Genomic DNA, 27,500 nt, shown 5'->3' on the forward strand with positions numbered 1-27,500 from the left:
TCCACGCCCCACTAGAGGGTCGCGCCCCACAGTTTGAGAACCGCGGCTCTAAAGAAACAACACGTTATTGTTTCTTCTGGCTTTGATCCAGAGACGAGTCACTTCCTGTCACATGCTCATGGACGGTGTTTCGTCGTGCAGCGAGCTCGCTGTCATCAGCGGTCAGCTGCTCTCGGACTCGGCAGCGCGTTGCCTCAGTTGCTGACGCAACGGCAGCGAGTGACGGAGGAGCTTTAATCCATCAGCCATTATAATAATAGCACACGCAGGTAATTGCAGCGCTGTCTGCGTGGAGCCGCGACGCCATCATCACTCCTTCTGTCTCCGTGGGTGAATGGCGGGCCGCCGATGGTGAAACCAACACGCGTACTCATAATGAGAGGAGCGCCGCCGACATTGTCTTTAGGTTGTTAATGAACCGACAGGTCAACACCAACGTGGAACATTAATGTTTTTCCAATCCCGACCGGGATGAATGAGCTTCAGCTTCCTGCAGCTTCTCAACGCGCCTCAGGCCCTCAACCACACAACAGTTGCTTAGTTGTCGTGTGGCCCGGTTGTGTTGACGCGAGTGTGGACGTCAGGCGCAGCAGCAACATGGCAGGAGTCATCTCCCAGACTGTCATGGCTGCTGTTCTTGTTGCTGTGGTTGCTCTGGAAACACATCAGCAGAGTCCGATCAGGAACGAGGCGAACGCTCAAACTCTGACCGGGATTACGGGTCGAGGCCGGTACTGTGACGGCCTCGACCTTTGACCTCTTGCAGCTGGTGGACATGGCGGACGACCGTATGCAACAGTAGAGGACACGAGAGGTGCAGCAGCAGTTCAATCACAAAGTTGTTTCTTAACAGATGATGCGAAGATGAAGGAGCTTGGACTCTTCAGAGAGATCTGTAACAAACAAGATAAATCCCTTGTGGAGTCCAGACCTGCTGCTGCTGGTGATGATGATGATGATGATGGAATGATTAGTTGATGAAGCTGACGTGATGAAGAGTGGGCGGAGATGGGGAGGTGTTGCGTAAGAGAGAGCGTCTGTCTGAAGAGACGGCGGCGAGATGCAGGGTCACATGTCATCCTTTAGTTCTTATTGGACAACAGCTGACCTACACAGGTACTGATGATGTCATGATTGACAGCCCGAACAATGACAGCAAGAGAATACTGAGTGTGTGGGAAGTGCTCGGCAGATGTAAGAGAAATAAATGACGGGCTTGCAACGGGTTGATGTTTCTACTGAACTTCTATAGTTTCCTGTCTGACGTCTCAATGAAACCTAAACACAAAGAGATCCGAGAATACCACAAAAAGGTGTTTAATTATTATGGAGCATTAATTATTGTTCCTGCATCCAGTTCATGTGCTAGCTGCTAGCATCCAGTTCATGTGCTAGCTGCTAGCATCCAGTTCATGTGCTAGCTGCTAGCATCCAGTTCATGTGCTAGCTGCTAGCATCCAGTTCATGTGCTCGCTGCTAGCATCCAGTTCATGTGCTAGCTGCTAGCATCCAGTTCATGTGCTAGCTGCTAGCATCCAGTTCATGTGCTAGCTGCTAGCATCCAGTTCATGTGCTAGCTGCTAGCATCCAGTTCATGTGCTAGCTGCTAGCATCCAGTTCATGTGCTCGCTGCTAGCATCCAGTTCATGTGCTAGCTGCTAGCATCCAGTTCATGTGCTCGCTGCTAGCATCCAGTTCATGTGCTAGCTGCTAGCATCCAGTTCATGTGCTAGCTGCTAGCATCCAGTTCATGTGCTAGCTGCTAGCATCCAGTTCATGTGCTCGCTGCTAGCATCCAGTTCATGTGCTAGCTGCTAGCATCCAGTTCATGTGCTAGCTGCTAGCATCCAGTTCATGTGCTAGCTGCTAGCATCCAGTTCATGTGCTAGCTGCTAGCATCCAGTTCATGTGCTAGCTGCTAGCATCCAGTTCATGTGCTGGCTGCTAGCATCCAGTTCATGTGCTAGCTGCTAGCATCCAGTTCATGTGCTCGCTGCTAGCATCCAGTTCATGTGCTAGCTGCTAGCATCCAGTTCATGTGCTAGCTGCTAGCATCCAGTTCATGTGCTAGCTGCTAAAAGAAGTGCACAACCCTTTCCTCTCTGTCCGTTAGCTTGATTGACAGTTCTTGCAGGACTTCACCCACGTTGCCATGACAGGAATACGTTTGGTTTAGTCTCCTTCCTGCAGACGCTCGACTCTTCATTTTAAATCCCCACCACTGTGACATATAACCACAGCAACTCCAGCCTCCATCACATTGCTGATGAGCCTTTCTCTCTTTATGTATTTAACATACACAATGCTGCAGGCTCTACTTGAGGGTAATTGGGAGGAGATGACGCATGCAGCGGCGTTCCCAGAGCTCAGACTGAGGCCGTCCTGCAGCCGCAGTGATGCACGCATGAGCTTCAGGACGACATCAGTGCTGCAAGCCGCCTGTTACTCAACCCAGAGCCCTGTCATTTGGGTTTAGCTGCGTGAGCCAGCTACACGCTACAACTGTTTTTCTTTCTCTTTGCATAACCGTTCAATTTAATTCTCAGAACTGTCTTCTGTTTTTTCTTCTTCTTTCCTTTACATCGGCTTATGACTAATGAGCTCCTCGTGCTCTGCTCCTCCAGGGAAGTAGAGGAGGACTTGGAGGCGGTGTGGCAGGCAGCGACCAGAGAGAACCAGCACATGAGAGAGACTCTTCTGGCCTCGGCGCTCGGCGCCGGCGCTCCAGACGAGGCGTCTGCAGCCGCCCGGCTCCTCGCTCACGGCTCCGGGCCTCTGGGCTTCCCCTCCCACCGGAGCCCCGGGCTCCAGAGGAGCTCCACGTTCAAATCAGACTCAGACCAGCAAAGCGACCCAACGGACCAGAGGCATAATAAGCACGGGCTGGATTTCTATTGTTAAGATTCCTGAAGCCAGAAACCATGAAGAGAGACATGCCCTCTGTAACAGACTCATAACCATTGAACTGCTTTGTCAGCACATTTCTCTGGATGCACAGTGAAGAGGAGGAAATATCTTTCTGTGTAAAGTCAAACTTTGAAGGAAACTTAGTTTAGACAGCGCGGCCAAACGTCAGAAAGACTGCCGAGATTTATAATCTTCATAAAGACTTTTTATGTTTGTTATTATTTTAAATTTGTCTCAGGGTTTTCTAGATCTTGCCAACGAGTAGAAAGTGTCCTCAGGAGCTTAGCCAACGGTGCCCCCTGCTGGGCACATGTGACCACGTCCTGTCACGGTGATGTCATGCTACATGCTACATGCTCACGGGACAGACCAGACACACATGGAGCAGCTGCAGGGAGAGATCGTTCTGGAGAAAATACTCCATCTCAGAGCTGAAAAGAAGTCGAGATCAAACAAGTGAACAAGTGTTTATGCACAAAGAAATGCACTAATTACACTCTGGTGTCACATTATTAACTTTTTAAACCGTCAGATGATATTTCGGGGCATGATTAAAAACATTTGTAAACGGATGATTTTCACTTTTGAATAAAATCTGCTTTAGACACGTAGTCGTGACTGAGTGATATTTCTCAGCATCGTGTGTGTCAGAATAATATTTGTTGTGAGTCCAGACGTCACACTAACGGATGACATCACTGTCAGCGCTCATTAGCCCATAATAAAATCATCATTATAATTATTACAACAAAACATCCAAGAATCTCTCTTCACTGATTTAACAGAATTGAGAAAGTTTTGGCTCAACAACACAGATTCACACGCTGTGAGGAAGACTCCTCCTCCTCTTCATCCTCCTCCTGAATGAAGCAAAACTCAGCGATACTGCAGCGTCTGAGCGAGTGGATGACGAGTCACTTTCCCCTGGAAGTAAATGAGTAGTGAACCTGCGGCAGCAGCAGGCGACATGTTTCTGCTATAAACCTCTTGACACATTCAGTTTACAGCCAACGTATCTCCAGCTATCGCCTGATAAACCAGGTGAAAGGCTTCCACAAGCTATAAAACATGAAGGGAAGCTGACACACACACACACACACACACACACAGACACACACACACACACACACACACACACAGACAGACACACACACAGACAGACAGACACACACACACACAGACCGGCCGTCAGGTCAGAGGACGATGCAGTTTAACAAGTGACAGCCAGGATTCTGTCGGTGAAACGCTTCCTGACAGAAAGACAGCGGCCTGAGTCCTGCTGCTCCATGGACACAACATGTTGTTTATATATATATATATATATATATATATATATATATATATATATATATATATATATATATAGATATATATATAGATATATATAATATTATATTACGTTCTATCGGTGCAGATCTTGCTGACCACAATGTGATGTTCTGTAATGTGTTATTGGTCGACAGACTTTGTGATGCCTGGTGTCATTTCAAAAAGCTGACACAGCGATCATGTGACCAGCAGTGTGTGTGTGTGTGTGTGTGTGTGTGTGTGCGTGTGTGCGTGTGTGTGTGTGTGTGTGTGTGTGTGTGTGTGTGTGTGTGTGTGTGTGTGTGTGTGTGTGTGTGTGTGTGTGTGTGTGTGCGCACATGCAAGGAATTTACTTTCTGTTTCCATCTTTCTCAATGTAGAAAAAACTGCTGTGGACGAGGACGACGCATCAGGACGAATACAAGTTAAAGTTAAGTTAAAGGACTGTTGTGAACACAAGTAGTGACACAATGGGTGTGAATATAAATATGACATGTAGTTCCTTGTATCCCGTCTTTGTTTACCTTTTATTTTAGGTCTCCATTCTTTCATTGGGAACTGCGTGTTTAACCTCACGTTGCAATGCATTGTGGGTAATTCCCTTAGGCAAAGTCAGCATCTAATGTTGACTTACGGAAAGGCTTCAAAAGGGGTCAACACGTCCGCCGCAGAGCCCTTGGGCCCTCCACCATGTGACACCTGGACGCCCCTAAACCCTGGAGGACTTCACAGGACAAAAACGAGTGTTTAAATAATATAAAATGACTTCTCATCTTATGAGGAAGACGTTTAAACCAGTGAACACAATAAATACATACTCGTACACAATATTCTTTAATGTCGTCGCGTGATGATGTTCACGCCATCGAGCCCTGAAGACACAACTCAACCAGTCAGCTGACGTCAGTGAGGCCCTGAGGGTTCAGGGTTCAGGGTGGAGATTGGGCCGGGGCCATGGGTTCCATACCCAGCATGCAACACTACTGATCGCGGTCTGTGTTTACACTCATGGTTAAGATGTTTCTTGCAGGTTTTCAGAGCTTTTTGGCGATTTGAGGACATTCTGCCTTGATTTCAATCCAGAACACATTTAATCCAGAACACATTTTAATCCAGAACACATTTTAATCCAGAACCCCGGCACTCCGTCAGACTCTAAACGTACATTTAAGTTGTGGCCTCTGACGTGTCAAGAATGAGAGGCTCAGACGCTCAGACGCTCAGTCTCAGGATAAAACCGGTTCATTCCTTCAAGAGGTCGTTGGTTTCTCGCTCACAGACGAAGACGTTTTTGAGCGTGATTCAACAGCATGGCACCAACATGTAAATCCTTTAAAGGAGTAAACTGATATTGTTCTTTATTCGCATGTGACCTTCAGCACACACCCATACCCAGCATGCAACACTCCCGTCTCCATACTGTCTCAGGTTCAAACTGCACCATCTTTTCATTAAATACGTTGGAGACGTTGAATGTTCCTCCATTTGGCTCGCGGCTCGTCGTTCAGGGTGATGGTGCTCAGGAGCAGAGCGGCTGAGAAGCACTGCTGCTTCTGTTCCATCTTCTGTCCACTTCAGGCTTCACTCCACACATCTTCTTTCTGCTCCGCCTTTCCAAACACCCTTTGTGACTTTCTATGACTTCCAGTTATATTTTCTATAGTTTCTATTTGTCCTCTGAAGAACCTCTGCAGAACCGTTCTGATGCGGGTTCCTCTGGAGAGGATCAGGAAGGTCCCTCCTGGTGGGTGAAACACTGGAGGATGAAGTCTCCTGGTGACGATCCCTCATGAAACCTTGTTTGACTCCCTGCAGGTTTTGCAGAACACCGCCGGTGAAGAAGTTCCCCGTGAGAGGCGTTTACCTCTGAACACGGCAACCTTTGAACTCTCCGTGAACGTGACTTGTGTAATGAGTGAATAGTGATTTCTCTCCAGCGGGAGCTTCAGTCTGTCCAGCAGCTGCAGGAAGTCATCCCGTCCTCACAGGTATCGCTTCATGGGGTTTCACTCCGCTCGGCGTGAACTGGTTTTGGTTGTTTGCAGAGGAATTGGACTCATTTAAGTTTGTTTTGGTGCGTTAGTGCAGTTGTACTGTTGGCTTTAGTGAGTCACTGTATAAGATGGCGCCAGATGGTTAAAGTTTGGCTTATTTTATTCTTTCCTTTCTTTAAATACACTAAAGTTTCATGTCACAAAAGCGTGCCGTCAGTCAGACGTCCGACAGGACTCGGTGTGGCTGAAGGGTTTTTCCAGCTTGAGCTCGTAAAGTCTGGACAGATCGATGCTGGTTTGCATCAACGGTTTGTTTTGGAGGAAGTGAGCGATCCCAGTCAGCTGCTGGTTTGAGCGTCAGTGGTTTTGTTGGTTTCAGGTCTCATCCTTGAAGGATCTCGGTGACGTTCCACCTGGTCAGACGTGTTTGTTTCCTGTGTTTGTTTCCCTCGGTACAGAACAACATGAAGAAGAAGTATTCCCTCAAGGGGAGCGGCGGCCAACGAGTCTCTCTGGTAAGTTGAGAACCGACAGCATGGACCCCGGCTCCACATCTTCTCCTCTTTTCTTCCTCTGCATCCTGTTTCTGACTTGTTCGATCCACTTCTTTGAGACTCTTTCGCGCTCCTCTCTCGCTCATACTCCCTCTTTGTGTTCACGACTCTTCAGCCCCGCAGTAGTTTCCAGAGAGATGGATCTGTGGCGTCCAGTCCAGCACAGAGGGACTCTGACAACAGAACATCTCGCTCGACCCAGTTTGGAAAGTACAGCCAGAGCCTCCAGACCCTGAAACCTTTCCGCTGCGCCTCGTCGGCTGAGTCAGTGTCATCTTGCTGCTCTTATATCTCATTTGATGAATTCATGTGAGGTAACGTTGCATATGAATGATGTTTCCAGCGCCCACCCGCTGGACAATGCAGGGTTCCTGTCCTTTGCCACCTTCGTCTGGATGTTCCCCATGATGTGGGCTTTCTTCAGGACCAAGCTGGACAGCACCCTCAAGCTGTCGCCTCTGGATGAGGCCGACATCAGCGCAGAAAGGTCTGACTCTGATTCATGGACGCATGTTTATAGATGTACTGATATTTATAGACACGACGAGCCTCGCTGCCGTCATCGATCTGGAAAAGGACTTTTGTAAATGCTGGGAAATGATCAAGAGGTAACGTGTGCGTGTTGATGCTTCACCTGAGGAGCGATACATTAAAATGGCCGCCGTTGTGACAGACTCAACAGACTGTGGGAGGACGAGGTGGCGGCGGTGGGCCTGGAGAGGGCCTCGGTCACTCGAGTCATGCTTCGCTTCCAAAGAACCAGGCTGATTCTGTCCGTCGGCGTCGGCGTCCTCTCCATGGTGGCAGCGTTCGTGGGCCCGGTAAAAACCTTTAAAGCTGAGTCTCGGTACCGGAAGCAGCGCTTCCTGTTTCACAGCAGATCAATACAGTTTAAATGTGCTGGAAGAAGTATTCAGATCAACTGTCAAATACTGCATTCAAAACTTTACCTACTTTAAATTCAGCCGGTTAGATCTGCTTAAAGTATGGAAGTAAAAGTCATCATTATGCAGAAAAAGGGCAAAGAAATGAAAGCTTTTTAGGGCGCCATGCCGAAGGTTAGAAGGATGGTTGGTCTTTAACGCTCTGCCGTGTCTCTCAGTCTGTTCTGGTCTATCAGATCCTGAACTACATCGAGGCGCCAGAGCGGTCCACCGTGGTCCACGGCGTCGGCCTGTCCTTCGCTTTGTTCGGCACGGAGTTCGGCAAAGCCTTCGCGATTTCCTTGTTGTGGGCGTTGAACCTGCGCACTGCGGTCAGGCTGAAGGGCGCCTACGCCACGCTGGGCTTCCAGAAGGCCATCTCTCTGCGCATGAACAGCGGCGTCTCAACGGGAGAGGTAAAGCCTGTAACTCAGAGTTATGATGGTTTCACGCAGGGTCCTCTGGGAGAAATCACTTGTTCTGTTGACAGAAGTTTCAAATAGTGTTTCAGTTTGAAATGTGTTGATTTGGAGAAATTTTAGGACTGTTTGTTTTGTGGATCAGCGGGTTAAGAAGCTCTCGTCTGTGTGAGACATGAGAGTTGAGCTACTAAGACATGAAGCTACAGAGAACGCAACATGAGCTAAAAGATGCTAACAACCGGCCGAGAGGAAGCGCAGAGCTGGATGACGACTCAGCGACACGTTATCATGAAGTGTGGCACGTTGTCACGGACGGGTTCAGAAACCACAGATCCCCTGGACCTGGACGTGTCATGCCCCCCTCCCCCCCCCCCCCCCACACACACACACACACACACACACACACTCCGTTATGAAATGCAAAAGTCCTGTCTGAACTGAAGCTGCTGCAATCTGCTGCTTTGCACATTTTAAATGCAACAGAAGTTTGCACTTTTGCAGAAAGCATCCTTAACATTGAGCTGTTTGCAAATTCATATTTAAATGTTTGCTTCACGGTCTCTGGAGCCGTGAAGCAAACACTTCTCACCGACTTCTCACCAGAGTTTGGGATTTTGTCAATTGTGGATTAAAGATCATAAGAGATTATCTGAATTATTCTGCTTGTGGCACGTTTCCCCGCTCAGACGAGAAGGAAAGATTACCCACTTCTCATTTTGTCTTCAGCGTTTCCCCCATGAGGAGTTTAATCTGCAGTTTAATCTGCAACTTGTTCTGTATTTGAACAAGTTCACAGTGCAGATCTTTACTGAGTCCCTCAGGGAACGGTTGGCAGCGACTGTTTAAAACAACTGACGCCAGGTTTCCTCTCGGTCTGCCGGAGCAGACGAGGAACGGATCGAAGCAAAAGATGCTGAGAGCAGCCAGCTGTGCTTCATCAGTTACTAAGCAACAGTCCTGATGACATCATAATCCAAACTGTTAACGAACAGATCTCCATGATTGAACCTCTGAGTGGAGGTAGCATTCAAGACAAAGTGTCAGACGTTCACAGTATTCAGAGTGACGCAGCGGCGTCAGAGCTTCAGGAAGGAAGCTTCAGCCCGCTGCTGAAGGTCACCTCCAAACCTTTCATTCCTGCATGTTCTGGCTCAAGGGCGTCACGTCTCTCCTCTCGTCCAGATGATTAGTGTTTTGACCAACGATTGCCACAAAATCTTCGACGCGGTGGTGTTTGGGAGCTTCGTGCTGTCGGCCCCGGTCCTGTTCGTCCTGTGTGTCTTCTATGCGTACTACATCCTGGGCTACACCGCGCTGATCGGAGTCAGCATCTTCTTCTTCTTCATCCCACTGCAGGTCTGTATGTTAGAAACCTCACTAACGCTTATTAATTGGCATTTTAATGAGCAGTGTAGAATTAATTCAAATTGACTTCCACTGCAATAATCAAAGCAACACAAACGCCTTTTGAGCCCCAAATGCTGCTGCGCCCGTTACCAGACAAGGATGAGAAAAGGTCAAGTGATGTTTCCCACAAGGTCTCCGAACCACAACGTTGATTAACTTCACTTAAATTACTCAGATACAGTAAAAACTTGTGGGAAGAGATATATCCAAACAGGAAAAAATAACCGTTAACTTTATGTGATTACATAAAACCTGTAATCTCAAAAACCTTGCCGTCACTTTTTTGCGCAACTTTGCGTTAACCTTTCACCGTTCTGTTAATAACTAACTTTACAAAGTCAATAATAAATGCATCTATGTGATTCTGAGCCTGGACCAATCTAACAAGGTAATTCTGGCGTATGGAAAAGCAGAAACTATCAACCAACACGAGTCCGTCGCTGCTCCTGCGTGGCAGCCGCAGTTGTAGTTGCAAGAGTGTAATTCGACCTTAACTCCTTAAACGAAGCATCGACGTGGAGGACACGTAGTTTCATGTGCAGCTTGTTTTCAACTGACACAGATATTGTTGGGCTTTCAGTTCGGCTTGGGCCGACTCATCGGCATGTTCAGGAGGAGAACCGCTCGGATCATGGACAGCCGTATTCGCACCATGAATGAGATCCTCGGCAGTGTCAAGCTTATCAAGATGTACGCCTGGGAAGACTCTTTTGAGAAGAAGATCGCAGGTACGGCGTCCGGCAGACCGCCAGACGTGTCGTTAACCTTCATTAGATATCATCTCATCATTCATACAGCCACTTTGAACACACAAACCCAATAAACCCTGTTCATCGTTGGAACAGTTTAACTTTACCTCCAATCATGTGACGCGTTGTCTCTTACAGGCTTTCGGAAAAAGGAGGTGAAGGAACTGCGGAAGGCCGGTTGCCTCCAGAACGCCAACACCAGCATCGCCAGCGTCATCCCCACGCTGGCCACGGTGCTCACCTTCATTGTGCACACTTCGTTGGGCTTGGATCTGAAGATATCGGACGTGAGTCCTGCAGCACACGCAGCGTAACTGTGATTCACGTGGCTGATAGAGACGGACTGAAACATGCCAGTCCTTCTTCAACAGGCCTTCACCACCATCGCCATCTTCAACTCCTTGAGGTTCTGCTTGGGGCTCATGCCGCTGTCTGTGAAGGTTGTGGTGGAGGGCAATGTTTCACTGAAGCGACTCCGGGTAAACTGCTTTGTCCTGGACGGTGTTCATCATTACAGTGCATGATGTCATCAATGCATGATGTCATCATTACTGTACATGATGTCATCATTACAGTGCATGATGTCATCATTACAGTACATGATGTCATCATTACAGTACATGATGTCATCATTACAGTACACGATGTCATCATTACAGTGCATGATGTCATCAATGCATGATGTCATCATTACTGTACACAACGTCATCATTACAGTACATGATGTCATCATTACAGTGCATGATGTCATCAATGCATGATGTCATCATTACTGTACACAACGTCATCATTACAGTGCATGATGTCATCAATGCATGATGTCATCATTACTGTACACAACGTCATCATTACAGTACATGATGTCATCATTACTGTACACAACGTCATCATTACAGTACATGATGTCATCATTACTGTACACAACGTCATCATTACAGTACATGATGTCATCATTGCAGTACATGATGTCATTACAGTACACAACGTCATCAGCTATACAAACTGTTGTCGTGGTGACGAACAGTCTAATTTCTGCCTTAAACAAGAAAATAACACCAATAACAACGTGCACATGTTCATAACACCAATAACAACGTGCACATGTTCATAACACCAATAACAACGTGCACATGTTCATAACACCAATAACAACGTGCACATGTTCATAACACCAATAACAACGTGCACATGTTCATAACACCAATAACAACGTGCACATGTTCATAACACCAATAACAACGTGCACATGTTCATAACACCAATAACAACGTGCACATGTTCATAACACCAATAACAACGTGCACATGTTCATAACGTCAAAAACAACGTGCACATGTTCATAACACCAATAACAACGTGCACATGTTCATAACGTCAAAAACAACGTGCACATGTTCATAACACCAATAACAACGTGCACATGTTCATAACACCAATAACAACGTGCACATGTTCATAACACCAATAACAACGTGCACATGTTCATAACACCAATAACAACGTGCACATGTTCATAACACCAATAACAACGTGCACATGTTCATAACATCAATGCCGGCTTTCGTTGTTTTGCTGTTGAACTAATCTTTGAATCAAATCTTTATAGACATAAAAAAGATTAGAAATTTTGTTTCTTTTTTAAAGAACATATTGGTGCTCCAGAACCCGAAGCCCTACCTGACCCAGACCAAAAACAGTGACTCGGCCATCGTGATGACAAATGCAACACTTTCTTGGACCGGACCGGCCGCCCAGACGACCTCCTCCAATGGGCCGACCCTGAGAAACATCTCCTTCACACTGCAAAAGGTGCGCTCTGCCTTCAGGGATAACAGCGTTTAACCTTCAACCCAACCTAACGCATCATTCATCCCCCTGAAGGGAAGCCTGCTCGGCGTCTGTGGGAGCGTGGGGAGCGGGAAGACGTCTCTGATCTCCAGCATCTTGGAACAGGTTCCTCTTTTACACGTTCATGTTGTCTGACATCTGTTATGTAAAAAGTAATGCGCTTAACATTTGTGAAGCTCCTTCTGACGTACAGCTTTTCTCATGGCTCATATTTTAGATGCACCTCCTGCAGGGCTCGCTCACAACTGATGGGACGTTTGCGTACGTTGCCCAGCAGGCCTGGATCTTTCATGGGACGGTTCAAGAAAACATCCTGATGGGGCAACCTTTTGATGAGTCAAAGTATATGAGATGATGTATTAGTAACCACAGACTTGATTCTGGAAACAAAAGGACGCGTTAGTTGGTTGACCTGTAACATCCCAGCTGTTCACCGCTCCTCACTAGTCCCATGGACCACCACAACAACCATGATGTCCTCTCTCAGCTTATCTCCCCTCACAGTTAGGACATGGAGAAATACACACTTATCGTTTGACAAGGTAGTCAAACAAGAGGTCACGTCTGTTATCTGACGGGTTCATCACGAGGAAACCGCTCTGCAGCCGGAGAGAAGAGAGGCTGCTCGACATGTGCAGAGTACATGGATGTCAGCTGTGTTTATGACTGAGGCTGTAATGATCCTGTATAAAGTGCATGCTGCATAGGAACTGTTTTTCTATTGAGTCAGTCATGTTGACTGCAGCATGCACTTTATACAGGATCATTACAGCCTCAGTCACCATGACTGGCTCAATAGAAAATCACTTCCTATATTTGTGTTTCTCTGCAACGAATAGCTGATATGATCAGAGGCACTAAATCTAATACTGTGACGTTGGAGAGTTTCAGCGCTGCTTATCTGTTAATACGACCGATACTCGCTGCGAGAGACTTTTTTAAACCTTAGGTCCTTCAGATCAAGCGCACTATGAGAATAAATCAATCATTAACTTTCAGGCATTGCATAATGTCTGATTGTGCATCTCTTCAAATTTGTTTCCTTTTTATATCTATCTATAAAATATAAAAGAATACATTTTAAACTAGATTTTTCCAGAAGTATGCTGAAGTACACGTGCTTGACTTCGTCTTCCAGGTACAACAGAGCTGTGGAGGTGTGCAGCCTCACGGCCGACCTGAAGATCCTCCCGTACGGAGACCAAACGGAGGTAAGAGCTTCCTGCTGGACCCGTTAACACAGCACCCTGTGACGGAGGGCAGGAAACCCCGCGCAGACACCAGATTAACAAAAGATGGATGAAGATTAGTTTGTATAATGATTTCTTTCTTCAAGCGGTTTTGAAACCTAAAATGTTTTAGTCTGAGTTCATCTGAAGCTGAGCAGAGTGGTCTGACTTTTCATATCCAAGTCGTCTCTGTTTTCTGTCTCTTCCTGCTGTTCGCTGGCAGATCGGGGAGCGAGGGCTGAATCTGTCGGGGGGGCAGAAGCAGAGGATCAGCCTGGCCAGAGCCGTCTACTCCGATAAGGACATCGTCCTGCTGGACGACCCGCTGTCTGCCGTCGATGCCCATGTGGGGAAACACATCTTTGAGGAATGCATCAAGAAGGAGCTGCGGGAAAAATCGGTCATACTGATCACACACCAGCTCCAGGTAGACGCCTGTTTCTACCAGCTGAAGCCCGAGCAGCTCGCGTTGACCTCTGGCCACAGTGCTGATGTGTGTGTGTGTGTGTGTGTCAGTATCTGGAGTTCTGCGATGACGTCATACTCTTGGATGACGGCGAGGTGCAGGAGGCTGGAACCCACCAGGCCCTGATGGAAGCCAACGACCGCTACGCTCAGCTCTTCAGCAGCTACCAGATGGAGCAGGCCGAGGTGACGGACACGCTGGGCTCTGTAACGTCCTGCAGCTCCTCTGCTGGGGCTTCCCTTCATGTTTTATCACTTGTCTTTCACCTGGTTTATCAGGCAATACGTTGGCTGTAAACTGAATGTGTCAAGAGGTTTATAGCAGAAACATGTCGCCTGCTGCTGCCGCAGGTTCACTACTCATTTACTTCCAGGGGAAAGTGACTCGTCATCCACTCGCTCAGACGCTGCAGTATCGCTGAGTTTTGCTTTTTCATTCAGGAGGAGGAGGATGAAGAAGAGGAGGAGGAGGAAGAAGAGGCTGCCCAGCCACACAGCATTGATCCAAGAGAGCAGCCACGAGGAGGTTCACTGAACCCGGGTATGAAAACACGTCACGACCTGAAGGCTCGTGGCATCATGTGCACGCCTCAAGTCTTCACTTCAGAGTTCATATTCAGAAAAACAACACTGGAGATGATTAGTTTATTATGAATAAATAGCACATTATGTTATCACTCGAGGTCGTTGGTTCCTGTAGCAGAACTAGTCCGTGTATAACCACGAGGAGGTGAGAGGTCGCGCCAGCTGTTCATGAAGGAGAAGAGACGAGCAGCTTGGTGGCAGATCTGCAGTCTGACAGTTATGTGCTGCGAGTATTGAAATGTTTGGGCAGGTGTGTCTTCATTGTGGTCGACACAGGAACGTCTTCTGTTTATTCATCTCTCTTCCACATCTGTGTCTCTTTTCAGCGTTTATTATTTTGGATGAACTTCATGTTGGGATTCCAGCTGACCAACGTGAGTCCACAAAGCTTCTGAATTCATAACTGATCATCTCTGCAGGGAACACAACAAAGGGACGGATGCTCAAACTGCTTCTTTTGAGATCCCTTTGTTTACATTTCCTCACCTTTTGGGTGTGCAGCATGATGGAAGCCTTGCAGGAGACGACATGTGCAGTTATTCAACATTCTCCTTCCTTTTACTTCAGCGGAGGATCAGCTGGTGGGTCAGGAGTTCAGCGCAGAAGGAGCCGTCGCCCTGACGGTCTACCATCAATACATCCAGGCAGCCGGAGGTCTGAATGCCGACGGCACAACGCACACATTGTCATGATCATGTGCAACAATTCACTCATGCACAACCTGGTTGTGTGACTGTGCTGCTGCAGGATACCTGATAATCTTCCTCGCATTGCTGAACATCATCCTCATGATTGGAGCCACGGCCTTCAGCAACTGGTGGCTCAGCTTCTGGCTGGAGAACGGAGACGGGGTGAGAACCCTGTCGTGCACACACACACTCACACACACACACACACTCACTCACACACAACATTGGGGCTATGCGTGTGTGATGTCCCACAGCTTGAAAAAAACGATTCATCCTCAAACGGGCGTGTTTTATGGTCTGAGGGTCGGGAATAGCTCATCAAAGTCTGTTTTATCCAAACGTTTCCGAAACCAACAATCCAGACAAAACGGACGCACACTTGTTCCATGTGTGTCTGTGTGCAGCGATGAAGCGTTTCCTCACAACTTCAGTGTCCGTTTACGGCCGAACACGACTGGTCTCGTGTATTGGCAGCGATGGCGTGCTTTTGGAGAACAGAAAGAACTTAACTGTTATTTCACAATAGTATGAAAATGATGTTCTGTTGCTAAATGACCTCTTTGGTGCTGGTCTCCAGTAACGTTGTGTATATTTTCTGTTTCCACAAGTCATCCAATCGCACGACTTCAGACCAGGGCAACATCTCCAACAATCCACAGCTCCACTTCTACCAACTCGTCTACGGCGCGATGGTGGTCGCCATGTTGCTGCTCGCCCTCATCAAATGCTTCTCGTACACCTGGGTCACCTTGAAGGCGTCCAACAAACTGCATGACACCATGTTCAAGAAGGTAGTTCACTGGTTCAACACATGGGATTGTCTTCAAAAACAACCTGTTTGAAAGTTTACTGATGCAACCACAGAGCAGGATAGAGCATCCTCTTTGCTTTTGCCGTCCCCTTCCTGTGTTTATGAATGTTTTGTTTTCCTTAGGTTTTCTACAGTCCCATGAGTTTCTTTGACACGACGCCGACAGGCCGCATCATCAGCCGCGTCTCCAAAGACCAGGAGGAGGTGGACAGCGCCCTTCCTCTCAACTTGGACCCCCTCTTGCAGTTCGGTCTGCTGGTCCTCGCCACCGTCGCCACCATCGCTGCAGTTTTCCCCCTGATGCTGACGGCTGTGGTGGTTTTGGGAGCTTTGTTCGGCCTCTTTCTCTTGTGAGTTGATGCTAGTTTCAACACGGTGACGTTGATTCCTCTGGGAACTTTTGGGAAATTAGGATCTGTTGATGAGACGTTCAGTGAGGTTTGTGACGTTCATTTGTAATCTTTAAACTGTGGAGTCTTAAACGCAGGACAAGAGTTCTTTGAAGGTATACTAAATATATCAGTTGTTCATCTGCAGTATCTTCCGGAAGAGCATCCGTCGTATGAAGAGGCTGGAGAACATCAGCCGTTCTCCCTGCGTCTCTCTCACCACCTCCACCCTGCACGGCCTCAGCACCATCCACGCCTACGACATCCGAGAGCAACACATCGAGATGTAAGAGTTCCTCAACATGACCTGCAACTGCGTGCGTGTCTGTTTTAAATAGCAGGAGATGTGTCCTGATGCATGCTGGTACAATTCTTACTCGAGTCACTCGACACAGGGTGAAGAATCAGGACCGGTGTCCTTTGCAAAGAAGAGTCGGAGCCAGAGATGCGTGTGACTTTACTCGTTGCATATCATGAGTCTGCTCTCCGGCTGGAGCGTTGCCTCTTAGCGGCGGCGGCGGCGTGCGTTGCAGACGCCGGCCTTCAAGTGCTGCGTTGAATGACTCAAAAGACACGTTTCACCCCCAAAGTATAAGATCACTTGATCCAACTGTGATATTAGTAACCACAGACTTTTGAATCTGGAAACAAAAGGACGTGTTAATTGGTAGAATTGTAACATCCCAGCTGGTTCCAGCGCTCCTCATTGCAGTTCAATGCGTCACTACAGCAGCCACGTTGTCCTCTTTCAGCTTATCTCCTGTCACATTTAGTACAGGGCAAACTTCCCACCTGTCGCTTGGCAACATATTCAAGCCAGAGGTCATGTCTGTTATCTGACGGGCCTGCGAGGGGTCGGACCGGTGCAGCGCGGTGACATAATTACAGTTCCACTAGATGGCGACCTCGCCTCATCCGGTTCATTTTAGATTCTGAGCACTTTGGAAATCGTTCTGATGATTTTAAAAGCTTTCTTATGAGTTTTCTTATGACAAATCACAAACATGTCATTCAGAGAAGATCAGGAAATGATGACATGACAAGTAGGAGGCCACCTGAGCCGGTCACGTGACCGGGAAATAGTGTTCACATCTCTGCACGAATATGCTAGCATGTTAGCAGACCGCTAGAACAAGTTTTCCAACATGACATCCAGGACAACTTCCTTGGTCTCCAGGGTTTACTCGGTATGCATGTTGACCCGGACTTGTTGGACTCTGACGAGGTAAATATGAGTCATGTGGAACCCCTGGAGGACCAGCACCTAGACCAGTACCCGGACATGGGGCCTTCTTCCTGGGTCACTTGGAGTGATCTAGACCCCTGGTTCAGTTCTGCACAGGCTGCCTGTGCTAGTCACTTACCCAGGGATAGAGCTTGATTCTGGGCTTGAGTTCATTGAACCAGGGGTCTGGTTCTCTGGTCACTTACCCAGGGATAGACATTATTGATTATATGATAGTATTATTAGGGAATGGCGACCGGGGACCCGATTGTCAGGATTTGTCCAGTTTGTCGACCACGCCCTGCCACCTGGTGGCCTCGCGAGGTATCGTGACAACCGGGATATTAATGTGTGTCTGAACCCTGTGACTGCCGGTCCAAGAGGTACCCGGGTGTCCCAGGTGATCCACCGGGGGCCCGGCCCACCCCCAGATCGAGGCCGCCCCCTTCCCCTCGCAGCGGGAGGTCAGAGGTCAGGGCCTGTTTGTCAGGGAGCGCACGCCGGCTGTTGGTTCCTCTGATGCACTGAACTCTGCCTGACAAAGCAGGTTGGGTTCAGAGTTACAATGAGGTAAAGGTCACGAACACGTGACATGCTGGGAATGAGTCCATATTAGAGGCTGTTCATTCCCAAAGATGCAATGTTGTTTTTACATTGTGTTATAATTCCTGTAGTTCTAATACATCTTTTTATAACACAACTTTTATAGCACAATGTAACCTGACTAAGAGGTCATGGTCACCTTTTAGTGAAAATCATTAATCCTTTGAAAGGCCGTCCAAACTGTGTGTGTGTGTGTGTGTGTGTGTGTGTGTGTGTGTGTGTGTGTGTGTGTGTGTGAGTGTGTGTGTGTGTGTGTGTGTGTGTGTGTGTGTGTGTGTGTGTGTGTGTGTGTGTGTGTGCAGCAGGCGTCTCAGGCCCTGCATTGTAAACGCTGCGCTACATGTTCACATCGTCCTTTTTGTTTTGTAGGTTCAAACAGCTGAACGACATCAACTCTCACTACAACGTGTTGTTTCACTCGGGGACGCGCTGGCTCTCCTTCCTGCTGGACTCCATGGCGGCCACCATGACCTTGTTCGTGTCTCTCTTCGTGGTGCTGACTGACGACGTGATCAGTCAGTCTTTGAAAGGCTTGGCCCTGTCCTACACCATACAGGTAGCTTTGGAAAACAAATGAACCTTTTAGTGCATTTGGTTCATTTTGCTGTCGGGACACGCTGAATGCAACCGGTTTAAAGACGCTGATGTCTTGTGCAGCTGACAGGCTTGCTTCAGTACACAGTGAGGCAGGCCACGGAGGTGGAGGCCAGATTCAACTCGGTGGAGCGTCTGCTGGAGTACATCACGGTCAGACCCTGAGCGCTGCCTCATGAACACAAAGACGGTTGATACACACAGCCTGAAGACTACACGCCGTCCATCTCTCCTCGTCTTCTCAAACGTCTCAAGAACACTTTCTAAAGCTGTTTCTCTTCTGAAGTTAATTTCCTCAATTCGTTGTGTGTTTTATTGCGTGCAGGACTGTAAGTCTGAGGGCCCCAGGGAAACGACCGAAGTCAAAATCCCAGAGAACTGGCCAAAGAGCGGACGCATCACCTTCCAGGACTACACCATGAGGTACAGGGAGAACACGCCCATCGTCCTTAACGGGCTCAACTTCGTCATCCGAGCTGGAGAGAAGCTGGGCATTGTGGGCAGGACGGGCTCTGGTAAGACCTGACCCAGCACTTCTTAGTGTTCCTCTTCCTGTAAATGGGCAACTCAGGAAATGTAAAGGAGACTCAGACATATTAGTTAGTAATTTATCAAGGGGAATAATACATACATCAATACATTCCACTTCATTCAGCTGACGCTTTTATCCAGAGAGACTCACAGTTTTGCTCTCTTCACCGTGGACACGGCAGCGGGAAGCAGTTAGGGGTGAAGAGCCTCGCTCATGCCGCACAGTGTATATGCATCACAATGCTCTATATTGATCATAATGTATCTTCTATAATGTAAATGAAAGCACTTCCTTGTATTAGATTGTAAAGCGTGAGCTCTCTGAGGTGCTTGGTCTCTGTAGGGAAGTCCTCTTTGGGCGTGGCTCTGTTCAGGCTGGTGGAGCCGGCGGCAGGAACCATCCTGATAGACAACGTGGACATCACGGCCATCGGGCTGCAGGATCTGCGCAGCATATTGTCCATCATCCCCCAGGATCCTGTGCTTTTCAGTGGCACCGTCAGGTAAGATAACTCTGTAAATATACATGTTAACGTTCACTGAGGCTGATTAGTTGCTGATGGTGCACGTCCTCTCCTCCAGGTACAACTTGGACCCCTTCAATAACTTCAATGATGAGCAGATCTGGGTCTCGCTGGAGAAAACCTACATGAAGGACTCGGTATGTTCCAGAGAAAATGTGAAGGACTGAGGACAACAACAGTTTCATTGCAGCGTGAAGTCAGCGGTCCAGACTAAGTCTCTTCATGTAAATGATGTTATCTGAGCAGAAGGCCGGTCTCTTAGTGCTGTGTTGGTGTTATTGAACGCTTATTCTCCAATAATTAACTATAGGCTTGGTGGACAAAGTATTAATTTGAGTACCAGACTGTGAATGTACTCCAAGATAAGTTACTGTATGTAAAAGTACATCAGTACTATGAGCTTTGTGTACTTAAAGGACACTGGTCAGGGTGCATTTTCCTCCTCAGTGTTGCACGATGTCGTTGGGTCATTATTACAATGCATTAATGCAGTGGCCCCACTTTGGAAGAAGACATGTTCATGATACCTGTTGTGGCTGCAATGAACCTGTTGTGTACTGAATGTCTTTCTAGAAACTGTGCAAAAACTAAAATGAGTGCAGATGTGTGAGCATCTAGAAGTCTTAATCCTCCTGATTCCTGCTCAGTGTTGCACGTCGCTCTGTTTCTGCTTCGTGAGACTCAAAACGCCACGACTCAGCGTCACCTGTTCACAAAGCTTAATGTCTGTGTACTTTCTGTTTTTGTACGGTGGAAAGTTCTCATGTTCATGGAGTGTTGATCCTGAAACCAGCAGGTGGCGGTTAGATCCCGTCCTCATAGTTTCATGTTGAAGTGTCCTTGAGCAAGACGCTGAACCCCTCGGTGCTTCACAGCAGCACAAAGCTCCTTCTTTAAAAAAAAAAAGGACGGGTAAAACACAGAGAATAACCTTCCCCCTGTGGGATGGATAAAGGATTATTTAGGAAAGTAAATAAAGAACTCCCTGCCACAGTCTGATAGATTAATGTGCAAGAAGCATTTAAACAAACAAAAGTCTGTCTGTTACTCTGAGCTGGAAGTCGTGTTGACAGTATTTTGTTTCTCCAGATATCCAGACTGGAGAACGGACTCCAGGCGACGGTGCTGGAGAACGGAGAGAACTTCTCTGTAGGAGAACGACAACTCATGTGTATGTCTCGAGCTCTATTGCGCAACTCAAAGGTCTGTACATCAATCTGCTGCTTCTGATTCCTACACACACACTTCCCAATGTGACTGCTGCTGAACCGCTACTGGATTACTATTCCCACATATCTATCAGTGAGATCACTGATCAGCTGAGTTGGGCCTTGTACTAATACTAATGGTGCTAATATTGTACTGACAGTTCTCACTGCCAGAGCAGCAGCGTTTCCTCTGTAACCCGTTTAACAAGCTTCAACATGTTGTTGACTTGTTGGGTCTGATAACAGCTTCACGGTCAGAATACCAATAGAAACAAACAACCCAGAAGGTGATAGTGTCTGAAACACTGGAATGAATTACACAAACTGCATTTTGTCTCTCAGTCTGCAGTAACTGTCCCTGTTCAACAGATCATTATTTTGGATGAAGCTACAGCTTCGATCGACGCAGAGACGGACGCCTTGATCCAGAACACCATCAAAGACGCCTTCAAGCACTGCACCATGCTCACCATCGCCCATCGCATCAACACCGTGCTGCACGCGGACCGTATTCTGGTCATGGACAACGGCGAGGTAACGGACCGACACACAGAGGGACAGTTTGTGCTTCCAAACCTCCACTAACAGGAAGTGGTTTGTCCAACAGGTGGCAGAGTTTGACGCTCCAGATGTGCTGAAGCAGAGACCAGACTCTCTGTTCTCCTCACTGCTGGCTGCTGCCAACACCGTGAGCACCTGAGCACCTGAGCACCTGAGCACCTGAACACCTGAACACCTGAGCACCTGAACACCTGAGCACCTGAACACCTGAGGCCCGGAGGCTCCACACCAATGACTCGCTCTCATTTTTATTTCACAATTGAGTAAATTTTAGTTTTTCACCTTTACAAACCGCGTATCTTCTGATGTATTCATCTCCACTAGATTCGGATGTATTAATTTCCACTAGATTCGGATGTATTCATCTCCGCTGTCTGCTGGAGCGAATGCTTGGACAATGTTTTCACAGGCTTTTTATCCGAGGATTTTTATGTATTTTTAAAACATTGTATTTATTGATTTTCTAAGACTTTGCAAAGCTTCTGTGTGGAGCGTTGAGTGAATGTGGAATATGAATATAACGACTTGAGCAATAGCATAGCAGCACTGAGGAACAAAACGTCAAAAGAGGAAACATAACTGTTTGTAAAGCGTAAACTGAAACTCGTTCGTTGTGGCCGACGATTCCGGTCAGTGAATTTACAGATTTTACTTTCCCAAATGTTTTGTGAAGTCTCTTTTGTGAACCGTTGTGTTTTTATGTTTTATTTAGTGTAATGTTCTTTGAACTCATTGCATTTTATAATAAAGTCAAATACATTTTAAATGTGTTGTGTGAAGTACATAAACAGTTTTTACATGCACAAGGGGAAATGATCCTGGAATGTGGAAGCGTCGGTCAGTGTGTGGTTTGCCATAATATTCCTGTCTGGAATTCAAACACATGGTTAGCTTTGTATGTAATGTTGCTCGTTGCTCATTTTGCAATAGTCTCTTCCCCCAAACATATCTGCATTCTTTATCAAAATGGTACAGCCCTGGACATTGAGGGACAACCCATTGCATGAGTACTTTTTATACTATAAAGAAATTTAAAAGTAAGAACTTTTTACTTTTACTTAAGTATGATTGTTGATGAAGTACTTTTATTTTCCTGGGTACTTGTACTTTTACTAAAGTGCTAAACTTCAGTACTGCCTCCACCACTGCTAATAACTCACTCATATTCATTTGTTGAACCATATGTTGAACTTGAACTGGTGTAAATGTACATGTCTACATAAAAAATATTTTATGTGTACAATTGTGTATTTATTTTATTATTTATATTCAATGATTTAAACGTCTTCCTTACAAGATGAGAAGTCATTTTCTTCTTCTTCTTCTTCTTCTTCTTCTTCTTCTTCTTCTTCTTCTTCTTCTTCTTCTTCTTCTTCCTCTTCTTCTTCCTCTTCTTCTTCGTCATGGAGCATGTTAAACAGCGCTCGAGGACCGCAGTGGCACGAACTGGAACATATAACAGAAGAAAAGATGGCGGATTACGAGCACAACAGAAGAGGTCGCACCGACGACGGAGGTGATATTTGTGCTGTTTCAACGTCTAAATGTGGTTGAGAAATAGGAAGTATTTGGCGTTAGCTCGAATTGTTGCCTATCCATTGAACCCGCCACTAGCTGATGAATGTTAGACGCAGGAGACGTTCGTACAACTTTACGAAGCTAACTCAGTGTTAGCTGCGTACCATTGGCTAGCTATTGCGAACGCGGAGTGACAGTGTAGTTTGTATTATGGATATTATTATTTGGTGACGTAACGTTACAAGCGACGGGCAGTGACTGCCGGTCTGAAGTTACTTCTGACCTTGGACAGGTCGTAAAGCAAAGGCGGGCTTGCAGCATAAACGTCTCCTTTTAGCTAACGCTAGCTGATCTGGCTGTAGCCTAGCTTGTGTGCGCGCACAGGTTAACAACACTACACGCTATCCGCTTTCACAGCCGTGTTTACGTCAGGATACCTCTCACCATAACGTTGTAAATTGTTTCTGCATACAAGATCCTGAGATGTTAAAAACAGTGAAATAACTGATGATACAATAGTGAGACTTTACGACACTCATAATTAGTTGACGGCAATAAACGTAACGTTAGCCACAGAGGTAAAGGTGATAGCTTGATTTCATAAGTTCCCAGGAAACAGTTGTTCACCTTGTTGAGTTGTCTTGCCTCAAGCAGGGCCGCAGGAGGAGGGGGACAGAGTGAAAACTAAGCCTGTCTCTTGTAGCACTGTGGGAGGAGAGGGGACCGCGGCCAAACGCAAGTCCGAGCATCTCGCGCCCGAAGAGGAGGACGAGTCCTCAGAGGACCCACCAGCGCCCCGCAAAGTCTCCAAGATAGGCTTTAGCATGAGCAGCCCGATGGGGAAGAAGTCCATCCCCATATCGATCAAACTGGGAGCGACAGTGAGTGTGCAGCATTGCATCGTGACCGTCTGTTTGAATGTTGCCGCCGTCATTGGTGTTGGAACAGTTATCCACATTGATCCATTCATACATTAAGTTGAGAACTCATTTGAAATTTTAATAGTATTTCTTTGATTAGTGAAGGGGTGTGACGCTTTTGCGTTCATCTATATCTCATATCTGAAATCTCTTCTAGAAACCCAAAGAGCCCGCACCGTCAGTTCCTCCAAAAAAGTCAGGACTGGCATCTGTTTTTAATGAGGATGATGACGACGTAAGAACACAGACACACACAACCACAGAGTTATGTAATAGTTGTACAATCATGCAGAGGCTGACTTGTGGTCTCATGCCATGCAGAGTGAACCGGAGGAGATGCCCCCAGAAGCAAAGATGAGGATGAAGAACATTGGCAGGTATACACAGATACATGTTGTACTTTTTTTAAGTAAATGCAATGCTCCACATTAAGATGAATGTGACACGACTAATCTGCTATCTTTTTAGGGAGACGCCAACTTCTGCAGGTCCTAATTCCTTCAACAAGGGCAAGCAAGGTTTCTCTGATCATCAAAAACTTTGGGAGAGGAAGATGAAGTCTCAATCAGACGATGCGTAAATGACTACCACGGTCTTTGTCCCTCACGGGTGATTTTGTATAGTTTAAAGCATGTCAGAGATATCTATGAAGGCTCAAATGATTCTTCACTATACCCTCGGTTTTGACAAGCTCTCCGCTTTGTGGACATGCAATGAGGAATACTTTAAGCCTTCGATACTCAGTGACTGAACTCAAGTTTACGTTTTTAACCACTACCTGCTGAGATGAGAGGTAGCAATATGTCAACCCTCTGATGAGAGTTGCAGAGGGGCGGGGCATATGGGACACACAAAATATCCAGAATATTGATTAAACTGTGTAGAATTTTACGGTTTTCAGCTGGAAAAAATAAATTCAATCTAGCCTCTTGGTGCCCTCATTCCCTTATTGTGACATGCTCCTGTCTGAAGCTGAAGGGTGTGGTCCTGAGCTAGTGTCGCTTGTCAAATATTTGTATAAAAACGTACATAGAACTGTGATGTTTTATTTTTAAATCCACAAAAGTGTGTGTCTAAGAGGTATGTTGTTGTGCGCTTTGGACTTGACGGACAGATGGATTGTTTTGTTTCTTCAGTTTCTCAGCATCAGTGTTCGGCCCTTTGTTTCACCAGCTGGGCCTCCTCATGGGCACTTTGTTTTGTTTGAGCTTTGTGTGTTTCTGCTTCTGCTTACTCAATGCTGTATTTCAGTCTGCTCTGCGGAATCTGGCAAAAAAATAATAATTGGCTGATTCTTTTGTTTTCGTTATGTTCACAATGAAATGACTGCTAATGTGTTTTTAGAACTGTGTGAAGTCACACAAGTCACTGGTAACAGTCATGTTAAGGGACAGTTCACCCCAAAATAACATATAGATATATGTATATGAACTCTTTCACTTACCTGTAGTGCTAATAATCAGTCGAGCTTGTGAGTTAGCTTGTGAGTTGGATATGGTAGCAGCATAGTTGTCGGCGTGCTCTCTACAACATGACTACGGCGCTCTGCTGCGGTCAAAGCGCCAACAAAACACATTTGAGTTCAGCAGCAGCAGTTTCTCTTTTCAGAGATATTCCATACCTTGTTGTGAGGAATATACTTGCTCACGATGTCTGGAAAGAGACGTTGCTGCTGAGTTTTTCTGTTCATGTTTTGTGCCATATGGTTTCATTGGGTTTTTGTTAAGATGTCACAATCTCTTACACAACTCACACCAACACAATATATATTTTAAAGGTCAAAAAGGTGGAGAACTCTCTTTCAATGTCTGACAGGTTAGAAATATATAAAGGCTCTCAAAACTCTTTATTGCTACTTTAACCATCAGAAAACCCAAACTTTGGAAATATGACTTTAATCCTCTTAGTTCAGATAAATGTGGTAACTTCTCCAGTGCCTGTCTTTGGAAAATGTCCTTATTAAAAAATGAACTGCTGTTTATCCGACTGTTTCCCACATGAATCTCATCCTGTGCTGCGCTTCAAACAAAGCTCTTCCTACATTGAGTCAGTCAAATAAAAAGTTTGAATGATGATTATTTGATGTTTATTGATGTCTGCTGTGACAAAACATGAACTACATCCCACGACACATTTTATCTCAACTTACATGGAAACAAAGAGCTGCAATTCAAAGTTGTGTTAAATTGTTTATTATATCCATCTTTTTTTGTGGGGCGGGGGTTATATTATATATAATAGATATAGGTTATATTATTATCTATCTACATCGTGTTTATCAATGTATTAGACATCTTTTATTATACTCATTCTTTTTGAGTTGATAATTGATTTGTTTCACTGCTGAACTGGAAGATTATTTTAGGTATGGATGGACATTAAAGATGAGGATAACATACTTATTCTCCCATTATTTGAAAATTATCCTTAATAATTTTGTGTCCTTGCCATCGTGGAAATGACCACGACACACGTGTTCATTCATATCTGGCACATCACAGAAAGGCTTTTCATGGTGTCAGGATCCGATGGTTCTGGTTCTGCGTGAGTGAAAGCAGCGTCTGATCCGGCATGGCTTTCCTCAGAGACCTCCAGAAGCCGCTGGTGGCTCTGGCGGGTTTTCCTGAGGTCCAGTCCAGACTGGGCAGCACCTTCAGGGCGCGGTGGACCAGCGTGGGCAGCAGGGGGTCCGGCTGGATGAGGGATGCTGAGGCTCTACTGGTCCATATGAGCAGCAGTTTGACGTCAAAGCTTTGCAGCAAAGCCTGAAGATGTGGAACAAGAAGCAATCCAGTGATTTGAGTTTTGAACTATAAGAACAGGTTTAAAATTACACGCATCATGTCATCAACACATAGACAGATTTGACTTCCATCCACTGCCTTCTGTTGTCAGTTTGTCAGTAAGTCAATGAGAGGAAACCAGTGTGGTTATGTGAGCGTTTCATCCAGGATGTTTGTAGCTGGGACTGAAACCAGAAGACAACAGTGTGAACGGGCTCTGTTGCCAACATGACTACGAGGAGCGCTCACTTCATGGAGGCGCTTCTATGATGACAGTTGCTCCTGTGGGGAATAAAATATATAACCATATCAATGTGGCAGTCTTTGGCCCATGTAAGGTGTGCATATTGGCTTTTCTGCCACGTCCTCATTAGGAAACGCCTTTTCAGAGCTTTTACACAAGTTTGAGTTTCCCAGAAGTTGTAAACTCGTAGTTACAATAACGCCGACGTGATGTGAACGTGGCGTCTGGCCTCTGCTTTCTGTGGAATGCATTTCATACCTGGACTCCCGACTCCAGCTCGAACACAGCATGGCTGTTGGAGAGGTAGTCTGCTGACAGGAGACAGATCAGCATCCGGCTTCTCTGTATGGCAAGGACCACATCATTTGTATATGCTGCAATGCAAGATGGAAACCATCAGGAACACACACACACACACACGCACACGCACACACACACACACACACACACACACACACACACACGCACACACACACACACACACACGCACACGCACACGCACACGCATA

At 46.4% G+C, this 27,500-nt stretch overlaps 4 protein-coding genes across 6 annotated transcripts in view; 3 read left to right on the forward strand and 1 right to left on the reverse strand.

Moving 5' to 3' along the window:
* cep89 (centrosomal protein 89) overlaps nucleotides 1–3,510 on the forward strand; it is a 46,726-nt gene extending 43,216 nt beyond the window's left edge. For all 3 annotated transcript variants that reach the window (XM_068599432.1, XM_068599433.1, XM_068599434.1), the window contains one exon: nucleotides 2,625–3,510. In XM_068599432.1, coding sequence (XP_068455533.1) covers nucleotides 2,625–2,901 — 277 coding nt within the window. In that variant the 3' untranslated portion in view covers nucleotides 2,902–3,510. The remainder of the gene's footprint in view (nucleotides 1–2,624) is intronic.
* Nucleotides 3,511–10,524: 7,014 nt separating this feature from the next.
* Nucleotides 10,525–21,665, forward strand: abcc12 (ATP-binding cassette, sub-family C (CFTR/MRP), member 12). The gene is made up of 22 exons (XM_068599388.1): nucleotides 10,525–10,551; nucleotides 10,636–10,743; nucleotides 11,909–12,073; nucleotides 12,146–12,232; nucleotides 12,345–12,454; nucleotides 13,251–13,323; nucleotides 13,565–13,768; nucleotides 13,858–13,992; nucleotides 14,248–14,347; nucleotides 14,959–15,045; nucleotides 15,139–15,242; nucleotides 15,689–15,871; nucleotides 16,015–16,241; nucleotides 16,429–16,566; nucleotides 18,478–18,664; nucleotides 18,766–18,855; nucleotides 19,028–19,217; nucleotides 19,577–19,736; nucleotides 19,816–19,894; nucleotides 20,847–20,960; nucleotides 21,335–21,499; nucleotides 21,573–21,665. Exons 2-22 carry the CDS (start codon nucleotides 10,687–10,689, stop codon nucleotides 21,663–21,665), a joined length of 2,748 nt encoding a protein of 915 aa, XP_068455489.1. The 5' UTR covers nucleotides 10,525–10,551; nucleotides 10,636–10,686.
* A 1,267-nt stretch (nucleotides 21,666–22,932) lies between these two features.
* Nucleotides 22,933–24,895, forward strand: pcnp (PEST proteolytic signal containing nuclear protein). The gene is made up of 5 exons (XM_068599401.1): nucleotides 22,933–23,042; nucleotides 23,699–23,925; nucleotides 24,122–24,199; nucleotides 24,286–24,341; nucleotides 24,433–24,895. The coding sequence occupies exons 1-5, from the start codon at nucleotides 22,937–22,939 to the stop codon at nucleotides 24,542–24,544; spliced, it is 579 nt and encodes a 192-aa protein (XP_068455502.1). The 5' UTR covers nucleotides 22,933–22,936; the 3' UTR covers nucleotides 24,545–24,895.
* A 1,202-nt stretch (nucleotides 24,896–26,097) lies between these two features.
* Nucleotides 26,098–27,500, reverse strand: part of LOC137801971 (interleukin-18 receptor accessory protein-like) — a 7,004-nt gene continuing 5,601 nt past the window's right edge. Inside the window, exons 10-11 of the mRNA XM_068599456.1 lie at nucleotides 27,250–27,365; nucleotides 26,098–26,729 (exon numbers count right to left, since the gene is read on the reverse strand). Coding sequence (XP_068455557.1) covers nucleotides 26,475–26,729; nucleotides 27,250–27,365 — 371 coding nt within the window. The 3' untranslated portion in view covers nucleotides 26,098–26,474. The remainder of the gene's footprint in view (nucleotides 26,730–27,249; nucleotides 27,366–27,500) is intronic.

Source organism: Clinocottus analis, unplaced genomic scaffold (genome assembly GCF_023055335.1).
Source record: "Clinocottus analis isolate CAN_PGR_092001 unplaced genomic scaffold, fCliAna1.0.p SCAF_47, whole genome shotgun sequence".
Taxonomy (NCBI): Eukaryota; Metazoa; Chordata; class Actinopteri; order Perciformes; family Cottidae; genus Clinocottus; species Clinocottus analis.

What these genes read in the sequence shown, in the direction of transcription:
- abcc12 (XM_068599388.1), top strand. Translation starts at nt 10,687, where the DNA reads ATGCCGCTGTCTGTGAAGGTTGTGGTGGAGGGCAATGTTTCACTGAAG. An exon ending in AACAGGTTCCTCTTTTACAC is followed by an intron (nt 12,233 to 12,344) that starts GTTCATGTTGTC and finishes CACCTCCTGCAG; the next exon opens with GGCTCGCTCACAACTGATGG. An exon ending in ATGACACCATGTTCAAGAAG is followed by an intron (nt 15,872 to 16,014) that starts GTAGTTCACTGG and finishes TGTTTTCCTTAG; the next exon opens with GTTTTCTACAGTCCCATGAG.
- pcnp (XM_068599401.1), top strand. Translation starts at nt 22,937, where the DNA reads ATGTTAAACAGCGCTCGAGGACCGCAGTGGCACGAACTGGAACATATA. An exon ending in AGGTCGCACCGACGACGGAG is followed by an intron (nt 23,043 to 23,698) that starts GTGATATTTGTG and finishes TGCCTCAAGCAG; the next exon opens with GGCCGCAGGAGGAGGGGGAC. An exon ending in CGATCAAACTGGGAGCGACA is followed by an intron (nt 23,926 to 24,121) that starts GTGAGTGTGCAG and finishes AATCTCTTCTAG; the next exon opens with AAACCCAAAGAGCCCGCACC.